Source organism: Hyla sarda, chromosome 8, assembly GCF_029499605.1.
Source record: "Hyla sarda isolate aHylSar1 chromosome 8, aHylSar1.hap1, whole genome shotgun sequence".
Lineage (NCBI taxonomy): Eukaryota > Metazoa > Chordata > Amphibia > Anura > Hylidae > Hyla > Hyla sarda.
The window spans coordinates 190,659,324-190,672,629 of NC_079196.1; the positions used below are offsets into that span (position 1 = coordinate 190,659,324).

At 36.8% G+C, this 13,306-nt stretch overlaps 1 protein-coding gene across 2 annotated transcripts in view; it reads right to left on the reverse strand.

The window, feature by feature from the left end:
• Nucleotides 1-1,572: 1,572 nt before the first annotated feature.
• PDGFA (platelet derived growth factor subunit A) overlaps nucleotides 1,573-13,306 on the reverse strand; it is a 43,895-nt gene continuing 32,161 nt past the window's right edge. Inside the window, exons 5-7 of one of the 2 annotated variants that reach the window (XM_056535918.1) lie at nucleotides 10,404-10,527; nucleotides 8,126-8,211; nucleotides 1,573-5,503 (exon numbers count right to left, since the gene is read on the reverse strand). In XM_056535918.1, the coding sequence (XP_056391893.1) occupies nucleotides 8,156-8,211; nucleotides 10,404-10,527 (180 nt within the window). In that variant the 3' untranslated portion in view covers nucleotides 1,573-5,503; nucleotides 8,126-8,155. The remainder of the gene's footprint in view (nucleotides 5,504-8,125; nucleotides 8,212-10,403; nucleotides 10,528-13,306) is intronic. The other variant, XM_056535919.1, reaches the window with a different exon arrangement.

A 13,306-nucleotide genomic window follows, 5' to 3' on the forward strand; every position in this document is an offset into this window, starting at 1 on the left:
AATTACACTTTTATACAGGGTTTATTTTTTTCCTTTTTACGCAGACACAGACATTCGTGAGCATTACATTATGAATTGTACACTTATTTGCAAAGGAGCAAAACACAATTTAATACATGAATTTCCAGTTTTGGCGCTGAATGCATCGTGATGGATAAATGATCACAATGTGCGGACTGAACAAATAAAATTAAAGAAAAATGGTAGCTGGCAAAATCTAAAAACATGGCATGAATTAATGGGAATGTACATAAATAATATGCATATCAGTCTATTATAAAACTTCCCCAAAGTAATCGATTAGTATAATGGTATGAAATGGTCAACTGAAGTCTGTGAAGCTTATTGGCACTATGGTTCAAGGAAGTGGCAGCCATTTTGAATTTAGGCCATAGTATTTTTCCACCTTTGCTCCGATATTATAGAACAATCTTTTCTTTATTAATGAAGTTGTCTAGGCCAGGGTGTTCCCAACCAAGGTGTGCTGAAGATAGCAACTGCATAAGTGATCATTTTGACAAACACATATATGGTCAAGATATATGGTCCCCAGAGGTGAAACTATTTTTCAGATGTTGCCCATAGTGAAAGCCTTGGGAATTAGCGGTCTATGCTATTCTGCCATTAAATGTACCTGAAACTATAAAGATTGTGCCTCAGTAGGAAAAGTTTACTTCAAAAGTATACTGTAACTGCAACTGTAAATTTTACTAAATGTATATAGACAAATAAATTGAATAAGGCTTTATACCTATGTGGAGGCACAGAGTCTTTGCGGTCCTGTACTCTTGACATATAGGCACATTATATGGTTCAATTCTAGAATAATATTCCCACCTAGGAACAATGCAGGGGCAATAACCTAGTAACACAGCAGTGGAGCAATGAAATCAAAAGGCATATGGAAGTACATAAACCTTTGTAGGTGTTGTAATGCAGCTCCAGACAGTTCAGAGGTTGGAGGTTGCCATGGGCCAAGAGGAGAATTGCACGTCCACGACTTATAAGTATATTAAGCACAAGGTAGATACTCTCTTAGGGCACAGTTAACACTGCAGCTAAACCTATGCCCACACGCTGTAAGGCAACAGGGGCACATTCTTTACAGTAAAGAACTATGATACTACCGGCAAAATAGTGCCGTTCTGGTGAATGTGGTTTTGTCCACAGCTGTAGCTGCAACACAGGGCCATACCTGAAAAGCTCAAATACCATATTAAAAGGAGTAAAGGGAAGCCTAGAAAATAGATTAATTCTAAACATGAGCTGATCTGGGAATATCCCCATTTAAACACAACAGAACGTGGCAGGCAGCCACCAGTAAGTTTGTTTAATACTTTATCTGAACATTTTTTGCTAACTTTAGAAATACTTTACCTCGTACTTTACCTCGTTTACAATGGTACATTTTGCCTGCAGCTAGATTGCTCTATACTTTATGCAAAGTTATGGTTTCCACCCCTACCAGAACATAATGACCATTTGATTAACATTATAATATATATATATATATATATATATATATATATATATATATATATATATATATATATATATATAAAATTAGTGGCTGACTTGGCAAAGTAATTAACCTATTGACTTACTGTCCAGGTGGTTGACAACTAACTCTGCAGAATTTTTTGTGGCACAAAAATTGTCGAGAGCTGGCTGTCGCCAACAGCCAGGATCTCCAGAGAGAAGGCAAAATGGTTTATTACAGTCCCGCCTTTCTAATTGTTTCATACACAGAGCTCAATGAGGTATGTGTATACAGCTCAGCAGGAAGTCATATCGCTATATGGCTTACTGCTTATTACCTGGCGATCATGCGATTGTCGGGGAGCTGCAGTGAGCTGCTAGGTCTTAGCAGACTCAGCTTAGCGGCGAGTGTCAGGGACTGTATTCAACTTGTAGCTAATCTGTCAGTGGGGAAATCAGCAATAGACATAAATTACCTTACTGTCATATGCCCTATTGTGTCTATTATGACCTTATTGGTGAGGGGGGGGGGGGAGAGGGATTATTTGATATATAAAAACAAATTTGTTCTATAAAAAAATATAAATTATATAATTTGAATAACCAAAAAAAACGTTATAGCTTATAAATCTGCAGTTAAATAAGGGTAAAAAAAATTCAATAAAAATGATTTGACACCAATATCCGTATAAGAAGCAACTGCCAAGTGGAAAACAGATGCATAAAAAAAAAAATATGAAGATTGAAGATTTTGTATAAATCTTAAAACTATATGAAGGGTAAAGGCATAAACAGAATGGTATGACCAAATGGATGAGCAAACTCAGCAGCCCCCTTGAGAATTTTTTTTCCAGCCACTCAACAAATTGACATATTAGGGAATGGACTCTCACTAGATCAACATTTAGTTTAACAGCAGCAGGAGAATATAGGATATCATAAACCAAGTGCTGGAAACACTTCTATGCAACAGATATAGCTAAGAATTTGTATGATATGGTGCTACAAAAATATGACCACACAATGCATTTTTTTGGTTCAAGAAAACATAGTAGGCTTTTCGTACTCATATAAAAATGTTAATTTTAGATAAAAATACAAACTTCAACTTTACAAAAAAAAAAAAAGAAAAAGAAAAAAAAAAAACACATTTCAGTTGAATACACATAAGCATACATATATTTTTTTTTTTTACCAAAAATAAAGAATTTAGAATTTGTTCAAATACACGTAGCAAATATTTTTCTCTTGCTACCGTGACACTGTACAATGCAGTTACAAGAATAAAATGTCCATTTCACACTGACAAAATGTGAAAAATGTTATGATAAAATAAAAATCGCAAAAAAAAAAAATACAAAAAAAATGTTTTGTATTAATAGGCAACTGGCACAAATCTAAGGTTGTACGGATACCCCATGATTTATTAATATACAATATTTTATTTAAAAATTTAAATTAAGCAAACACAATGGAAATGAAATTTCATGAGGCATGGACTTGATAGATTTTTCTTTCCTTTGTAATTGAATACAGTTCACCTGGGGTAGTAAATACTATGAAGTCAGAAGCTGGGTATGGGCATCAAAAGGAAAAAAAAAAAAATTCTACATTTTTCACCATGCTAAGGCAGATACTTTCAGTGTGTGTAACTACATCTACAATGTACCAATTTTTTTTTTTGTCAGAAGTAGGGATACCGCTATATAAATACATGCATTAAAATGTAGTTGTCTGTTCTAAGTGTGTTTGCTCTTGCAACAGATCCAATTGGTCGTATGTGGGCCTACCATGGGTAACCACCCACCCTTTTCTCATCGCTCATACAGAATACTTTCATACAGGTTCTTTCTATGGTCTGTCATTTTTACAGTATTAGACACCAATTTAACATAATTTAGCTGGTCATACAGGTTAGATAGCTGCTGGCAAATTGAGCATTTGTCCAAGAGTTATCTATCCTGGTCCTCCACATACACCTGCATGCTTGGCTCTGGCTCGGCTAAGCTTGCATGCGTTCTACATGTTGAGAGGAGACTAAGCCACTGCAAGATACTTCTGGCAGTGTCTTTTCTCCTATAAGAACAAAAAAAATCAGGCATGTTGAAATCCAACTGCCTGATCCTTCTTTCCCCCCCAACATGCAATCGGAGGAAAAACAGGAGGCAACCATGAACATTAAATTGTCAGGTTTAGCCGACTTTCTAATGTCTATGGCCAGCCGGAAAACAGCTTTAAAAAGGGGTATTCCGGCCTTATACATCTTAATCCCTATCCAAAGGATAGGGGATAAGATGTAGGATCACACAGGTCCCGCCATTGAGACCCCTGCAATCTCACTGCAGCCTCTGGCATTCTGTGCCAGGCGCTGCCTCAGAGATGTGATGTCAGTCCCACGCCTCCTCGTGACATCATGCCACATCCCTTTCATTCCTGTCTATGGAAGGGGGGGTGACGGCCATCATGCCACATCCCATAGACATGAATGGAGGGGGCATGATGATGTCGGTCTCCAGTCCTGGAAACAGGTTACAGAGACAGGAGCAGCAGCCCTGCATAGAATGCGGGTGCTGCACAGATCCTTTGGATAGGGAATAAGATGTCTTTGGCTGGGATACCCCTTTAACCAAATTTGAAGCTATAGGCTCCTTTGTCCTCTTTCCCTTTGCACTAGTTTATAAATACCTCCACTACCAAGGTAAAACTAATGTGTTGAATGGCTGAATAAAAAAGGAGATTATCTAACCATTGGCAAGGTTAAAAAAAAAAAAAAAAAAAAAAAAAAGCTAAACTTTATTATCAATATAAAATAAATCAGCACAAATTAAATATAAATACAAAAAAATAAAAATACCTCGATATACAGATGCCCAAGAAATTGGGAACAATTTGACTTTTTTTTTATTAAGAGGGGGCCATTTTGTGGATCAAACAATCACAGGAGTACATGCTCTTCACTTCAAATGTAAAAGTGGTTTTTCGAGACTAATGAACATGAAGAGTCTTCCTTTTACTCCAAAGTCAACAGTAAATTGGCAGGTTGTAATTGTTCAGTTCACAAAATGGCAACTTCGATAGCAGGTGCTTCTTAACCAGAGGCAGAATATGGGGTAAATTGCAATGAGACACTTAATTCTCTTTTCAGATCTTATTAGGTTGGCAAAGTGAGTATTTTTATTTTTTTTTATTTTTTCAGTTTTTTTTTTTCCTTTTCTGGCAAGCAAGAGCAAATACGCAAACACACAAAATTCAACACTTTGAAGATCAACTGCTGCAAAATGACACAAATAGATATTAGAATCAGTAACTGACCAATATAAGAGCAGGTGAGTTCCTAGTGGTAGGACTGTGCTGCCATAATTAAATAACCCCCGTGGTAGAATTACTCTATAGAGTAAAAAGAAAAAAAAAAAATTTAAAGTCCTCTTAAGGCTTCCCAGGTTTTTTTGTGAAGACTTTAACATCATGGAGCAAGGATTTATTGTTTTGAAAGCTTCTGCGTAGACACTTGTTCATTTGATACATTCCTGGCCTTTTCTTGTGCCAGTGCTCTGTCAGTGACCATCATCCATCTTAATCTTAGCAGGCACATCACTTGACATAAAGCCCCACTGCTTTGATATAATGTCCCTATTCACTTGTAATGTTCACTGTATTTTATATTTTTTTAGGCATATCCTTCTTTCATCCAACCCGCCATCTTGATTTCTTGCTGCAGTTTTCCGACAAGAGGGAAGAAGCGTCTCTTCTCTGTAAGAGTGCTACAATACTTGCTTTGATGTCACATTAAAACAAAATGTACATTGTTCCTTTATTCTCACAGAGTGTCCTTTGAACTTTTTTTCCTCCTTATATATATTTTTGTTTTAATCCTGTCTTTCCACACAAAAGAGAACATAAAAGGAAAAAAAAATAAAATAAAAAAAAAGTCTATAAAAGCACCATACGTAGAAGATTCAGGAATGTAACAAAGTGTGTACATCCAAGTCCCAGATGAAAGTTTCTAGCTTATTTCACCTTACATCTGTAACGGGGAAAAAAGAAAAAAATAATCAGTCTACAAATCAGTAAATATACATATGTAAGTTTTGGAAATTGAAATCTTAAAAAAACTGTTTGTCCACAAAATATGCATGCATTTTCACCTTTACATTAGTTATTTATTGATTTTTTTGGGGGGAAATTTATGAATTTTATTAATTTGGGGTTTGCAACAATTTCTGGCCCTAATTATCATCAAGTCCTGTGTTCTTTAAAAAAAAAAAAAAAACGTGGGTCTTTATCATCTGTGTAAGCTACTGTTTAACAGATACGGGCACTATGTATCTTCTCTAGGTCCTTGTTTAGTAGCTATTGGTGCCATAAGTCTATGCGCTCATTATCATATCAGGTGATGAAACTGTCAACTGGGCAGTCACCAGTTCACACCTTGTAGAGACCAGTGGTGACCACCTCCTTGCCATTCCATAGGCAAACAATCCCCACAGAATGTCAAGGGGGTGGTCACCACTGCCTGATGTCAATGGGGACTGAACATCAACACTCTTTCCCTTAAGAATGTAACTGGTAACTGCCCAGTTGAATTTTATTGGTGCTCAAAATTATGTCTACCCCACATAGCTATTGCTTCCAGTAGTCTAACAAAAAATTGACAAAAATAAAATAAAACAGGCATTTGGTTATATAACACTGCCACACACACACACACACACACACACAAAAACACAATGGAATACACCCCTACTCCTTCCCACTTAAGTAAATATTTAATAATAAAGCTTTTTCAGCTACAATGATTTAGATCTATAAACCAAAAACAAAGTCATTCTGCCCATACATAAATCAGTTCCCCAAAGACTTAGGAAAACACAATAGATGAAAAGCCAACTGGTTCCTAGACAACACACAACCTTTGAACATAGTATAAAACGCATACATGACAATTTGGGGATGCCATAAAAAGTAGAGAAGAGTAGCTATGTAATACAAAGCTAGACTTTTATTTGTACTGGTATATCGTCCTTTGCAGCTGAAGTTTTTCAAAAATGACCATCTGTCTTGTTATCCAGACAAGTCCACCAAATTAGGCTTATTGATGGAACTAACCAAAAAGTACTGTGAGACTAGATAGATATAGACCTTACAAATTCTTGTTTACATAGCAACACTAGTTAGGATGTTTTCAAAAAAACATAACCCCCAAATCAGACTTTCCCCCGAAACAGATATACAGTAATATATTAACCTAAGTAAAAAGTATATTAACCTTAGTAAAGTAGAAAAGCCAGTGAAAAAAAACACAGACAACTATAATAGTAATACAGCCCAAAAAAGAAATAACACCCACAATATAAATAGGAAGCAAGTACATCAAAAACCAAAGCTGTGGGGAAAACAGAGACTTGCCAATCACATACCTCTTCACTTTCCCTCAGCGGAAGTGAGGATGTAGCCTAATGGGGCTGGTCACGGTATTATCCCACACCCTGATACAAAAAATATAAATTTTTGTTTTTGCTTTAAGAAAGGATTTCTTTCAAATGTAAAATATATTTTTCATGAATTTACTTCTTACACACCACCACATTCTGCCTGCACTCTTTCGACTACGACTGGCACTTCTTACAATGCTTTTACACTGAAAGGCTGGGTTCACACTACAGAATTTCTGAGCAGAATTCAGTTTTGAAATTCTTATTCCGCTGCAGAGTGCACACTGCAAAGTTTTCCAGGCAGACCTTCCAACCAGAAAATACCCTGGAAAAATTTTGCCACAAAATTAAACTCATTCAATGTTCTGGCGGATCTCCGCTCTGCAGATATTGCAGTCTATGGGGACGGCAATGTCTTTGCGGTCCCATCGTCAACACTGATTCAGTCGGCACTGGCCACACTCTGAATCTCTGACCGGATTTAGTCCAGCCGGAGATTCAAAAGTGTGAACCCAGTCAGTCAAACACGTCAGTTTTAGTAAAGGTCTAGTTCTCTTTTTGTCTCAAATCTCCTGCCCTTCTTACCCGACAAAAAAAGTAGTGACAGAAGGACAGACTAGTTTGGGCAACACAGCAGCTGGATTGTGTGAAGCATCAATGCGGAAAAATGGCCTTGGCCACTTTACACATAGTATGGAAACCCACATTATTGGATGTCAAATAGGCTTTTCAAAATTATAAAAAATAAATAAAAATAAAAAACAGTAAAGGCGAGTTTCATAAGATATTTTGTGGACGGATAAAACTAATATTCAAAACACTTTTTCCAATTTCCATCTGTAATTTGGGACATTTCCTGCAACAAATACACATTTAAACAATTCCTTCATGCATAGTGACCCCAAAAATCAACAATGACACACTCTGCAGAAGAATACAGATAAAGTAAAGCTCAAGCATAATACAAAAAAAAAAGCGAGAAAAGGAAGACAGCCAAGAAATGCAAGATGTTTACTATGATGTGTAGCTTGAAGATGACAAAATAAAAAAAAAGATTTCGCAGGTAGAATTATCAAAGCCAAATCATATATAATCTCTTTGCAGCCTAAAGGTAATTGTGTCAAGATTGGAACGAGTGATTGTGTTGACGTGATTAAAAGGTTGGGAAGTTTCGTTCATTGCTGGTGCTGTTATTTTCAGCTTGGGGTGCCTACCTGCCGAGGAAAATTATTTCCAGCTGAGTATTAGGTAGGCTTTAGTTTTTTTCGCTTCCGTTTTTTACCTGTTTCCTTAGGCCTTCCTGTTAACACAAGGGCAGGGATGGTGAAAAGGCCTAAGGAAACGTATTATGTTCAGTAGTGACACAAACAGATTCATATTAAAAAGCTCATTCCTGAAAGAGAAACTTGTTAGCTATCATGGGTGTTACTAACATTACATTTTATTACTTTAGTTATTTTTTTGTTTTTTATTTATTATATATAATGTTCACTATTTGAATCCTGTTTAACAGCTTACAGACTTTTAGTTAAAAATTTTTGCATAGGTTTGTGTTTTATTTTTTTATAAAAAGGATCAGTTTAGCAGTGTGAATATTATATAGTACATTTTATCCTGTTACATGTAATGATGTGCCAGACTAACTTTTTAGGGTATGCTCAAATGCCTGTTGGGATTGTAAGAAAAATGTAGAATATTCTTGCCAAATGAATAAAATCAAAGAAAACCCATGATATAACCTTAGTGGGCACAATTTTTAGGCAGCAGGGTCCACTGAGCACTGCTCTGATCAGTTGTAGCACGGACCAGGATGCTGACGTGAAGCTTAATTCTAGGGCTAAACTGTAAGGATGGGGGAGCTCTGTACTTACCTGCACCAGATCCTCCTGCAGTTCTTGCTTGGCTCCTTCTGATCCCCATGCTCCTCTCTTCTGCCTGCTTTCAAGAGGAGGGGTCAGAGCAGGACCTGCCCTCCCAGCCAATCACTGGCCAGGATGGGACAGCACTGCTGCCAATGATTGGCAAAAAGTAGGTCCTGCTATGACCGCTCACCTCAAAAGCAGGCAGAAGAGAGACTAGCATCAGGGAAATGAAAGGAGACAAACATGAAGATTTTAGAGGCAGTTTAAAATCTCTTTAATGTGGCCATGCACTTTAAATGGCTGATGGCTGAACATTTAGCCAACCACTATCTCTCCCGATCTCCCCATGCACACACATTTGGCACAGACAGTCGTTCATGTGTTCTCTGTGAAGAGGAGGAATAAGCAGCTGCCACACAGTTCTAGTAGCGACTTATCTTTTGGGTAAAAATACATTTTTCTTGAAATCCAACATGCCCGAAGGTTCCGTAGCCCAACATAAAACATAATATCGGTGTGTTTACTCTAAAGTGTACCATGTGGTTTAAAGCCCACATGGCATTATTTTGGCATGGACTATAGCAGCTTTCCTTAAATAAAAGGTTTAGATCTAGAGAATTATATGAAGCTATAAAACAATACTCCATGGCTGCTTATACTTTGCCAATGGAATTTGTTGTATATGTCGCTATGATTTTTGCTAACATTGCAGGTTCAGCAATGAATAATACATTAAATCTGATTATTTTAAACAGGATTCATTTTCTTTTTTAAAGAGGGGGGGGTTGCATTTTTTTTTCAGAAACTGGCACTATTTTCAGTTGGCAATGTCTAGTACTTCAGCTCAGCCTCAATCAAGTAGGCCAAACTGCAATATTAGACACAGCCAATAAACATTGCTTTGTTTTTTATTATTATTTCAGACTGAGGGGGTCTATAGAATATTGCTTCCAAAAACCGTATAGGATGTGTTGAAGTGGCAGCTGTCAAAGACTACAAATATTAACATGACTGAGCAATTTTTTTTAGTCCGCCACTGCGTGCTAAAAAGCGATAGCGATCAGCACTGTTTAAAAAGGAATGACCTTGACGCTGTAGAAAAAACAGGTGCAGACTATTGTGTTCCAGAATGTTACAAATAAAACATTATCTAAGTGTACACAGCAAAATATAAAACATCATATTAGTCTAAAAGCAAAAAGTAGTAATGAGTTTCTACAAAAGTCATGAAAACTTCAAAGCAAAATCATTTTAACTTAGTTATTTTGTTTAATATTTGCAAAAAATGTTATACAATATTCACATTATATGGAACTTCTTATTAAAACTTGACAATTGACGTGCTTGGATTTCAACTGTTGCAGAGGTGACATAACAGAATTAATTTACTAGTGGTAAGACCTAGAGGTCAACAGTAAGGCCCCAGAGAAAAATAAATAAAATATTCTATTTTAATAGCCAATTACTTACTATGAACCAATGACCTTAGAAGAGGCCAAAAAATTAAAACAAACAAATCGACAAAAATAAAGAACACTATTAGTGCGTTAAATAAAATGGCCATGTTTAGCTATTTAGGTTAGACCTACGGAACATTTAAAGAAATCAAAGAAAATTAAAGGGCACTTACCAGTTTCTTCTTCTCGATAATCTGAATTAGAATTTGCTGTACAAGTGCAGTCCATGTGATCCTCTAATCTCACCAGAACTTCTTTTAATTTGGGTTTTTTCCTTACATATTCTACTTTTGCCACCTGAAAAATATGATTATTTTTTTTTTAGAATTACTGAAAATGTAATCCTTCAGATACAGAACCAAAATCTGAAAATTAAAAAAGCATCCTAGTAGTTGTAGACTGCAAAAAACAATAATTGCCTTTAACACACCATCAAAGAATCAATGATGGGAAAAAGGAATCCATTGGTCTATTTATAGAATACATGATGTGTTATACTGGGTTAGAAATGTGTTATTCTTGGAAAAACCAACAGAATAGGGAACAATATAGTGAACAGAGAAATGAAAGACTTTCTACAGGGACTGCTAAAAAGGTGTATAAAAAAAAAGTAGCAAGGGGGGGGGGGGAGGGAGTTTACAGAACTGTGCCCGCAACAAAATTAAATCACGTGAACATTAAGTCCATATCGTAGATTTATGGTGCAAAAACCTCTTTGAATACTATATTTTTTTTCCTCTTTTGATGCCAACATGTTTTATGTGCTTTATACAGGTATCAAAAATAAATAAAAATAAGTCACATTCTCACACCAGTTTCCATAAACCAATAATGACAATCTAATCACCCAACCTCAAGAAGTAATGGTCCTACATCCGCACCTGTTCTATACCGCTAAGTCAATGGGAAGGGGGAAGGAGAAAATTTTCCCCTCATAGGGGCTGGTTGCCACATTAGGGAACTATATGAAAAAAAGGAAATGAGTTGCTGAAAATGTAAACCACCCCTGTCAATAGATGACACATACAAATCAATTCAAGTGAGGACCATCCAGGGAAGCCCACCCTACTACCTGCTATTAGCAGCGGCTTGTGATCAACAACTGGCCATCAACTTTGTCTGCTTACCCTAGCACATGAACAGTCACACTTCAATGAGTACACAAAATGTGCTTGTTAAAAATATCCATAAAATCACATAATATACATTGGAGAATTTGGAGACACAGGCTTTAGCCCAAAATGCTATTTCGACATGATACCATGATGTCATATTCATTCATCCTCATTGGTGCTCAAAAACTTTAGTGTCCTAGTCATTACCAATCTACCAGCCATCTAGGCCCAATACACAATGTGGGCAGGTGCCACCTAGGAAACAAGTCTTCAGTGTTAATGTGAACTCACTATTTTGTAGACTCAATGATTAAACCATTTTTTTTCTCTCTCTTTCTTAAAAGCCAGTGACATCATTTCATGATAAGAATTTTGGCAGCAAGAATAAAACAAATCTAAGAGCATTGATATTCCCCCATTGTTGTTGTTCAAATGCTGGTTGTAGGATAATATTGACTATGTGCTATGCCAGAACCATCTTGTAATCTGTAGATAAACATTATCGGAAGAAACATTTTCCTACACAGCTCTGACCACACCAAGAAGAGCAAGTAACCATTAATGAGATGGTGCTACTGGAAGGAGAGAGTCACTAATGGACCATGAACATGAGATGCATGTCCTCAAGATGAGACTGTAACAAACAAAGCAAGCACAGTATATAGTGTTCAACGTACAAAGAACACACATGTATACCACACGACTGTCTATTAAGGACTAAAGCTGCATCTACACTGGCCATTTAGGAAAAACACTAGCTTTGCTATATGAAACCATGAATTGATAATGATCGGCACTGCATGAATGCAAGGGACAAGTCATGGACTAAGATAAGCATGGAGGGTGGCACTGTGGCTCAATGGTTAGCTCTGTTGACAAGGGCAACCTCTACACAGAGTTTGTATGTTCTTGTGTTTGCATAGGTTTCCTCCACACCAAAACATAATGGTAGGTCAACTTGACATTTAGATTGTGAGCTCCACTGGGGTACAGGGACTGATTGGAGTAATGGAAAGCTCTGTACAGCACTGCAGAATATATTGGCAGTGACACTAAATTTGATTATTTTTATTACTGAATGCAGAAGACTAAACTACAAAGCTAACATTCCAGTTGAGGTGCTCGAATTGGTTGGGCTGCCTTTTAAACTTTTTCACCCTACCTTCAATGCAGAGTCTTCAGCAATACTAAACTTCAGGCAGAACAGCTAGTGTCCGTTGTAAGTGAAACTACACTTTGGATATCCTCCAGAAGGATGCATAGTTATTTGCATATATTTTTCCCATGGCACATTGCCTGCCAAAAACGGTCACTATATCACAGATTTTTTTTTAAACACAGTCAGAACCTCTCTAGGTTGTTAAGCATGTAATTGGAGTTTAATTCCCTGCATTTTTCCTGATTTCTTTGGCTGCCCACACCAACCCCAAGAATGAGACTGTATAGCCTTTGTACCTGAAAGTGACAGCACATGTCAACAAAAGATAAAGAGGCTCTCAAGTTAACTTGCTAGGTTGTTTCCATATATCTTCTAGAATAATATCTGTGACCTTGCATGCACATCTCTTCCCCAGAAACCAGACGAACCCTCCACCAGGATCAGAGTGGGTTCTAGCGTGTATCAGAAAAAATAAAATAAATTCTCTACGTGAGCTCTAATTATTAATTAAACGCTACAGCATATTCTATGCAAAAACGTGCTTAAAACCATCTACTACACAAAAACATATCACTTCACAACACACACACACACACACAAGGTTTCCACAGTCTGACTGAAAGTATCTGTAATTCAGCTTTCAGTCACTGCCCTTTTTGTCAACAGGACATGGAGCCTGCTTTCATTAGCCTTGCAAACAAAAGTCATAGTCAGACAGTAGCAGAGAGAAAGAGAAAAAAAAAAAGTCAAAAAAAGGCATTTTTCAGGGCTGTCAGATTTCCATTGAACAAGTAAAAGCTGT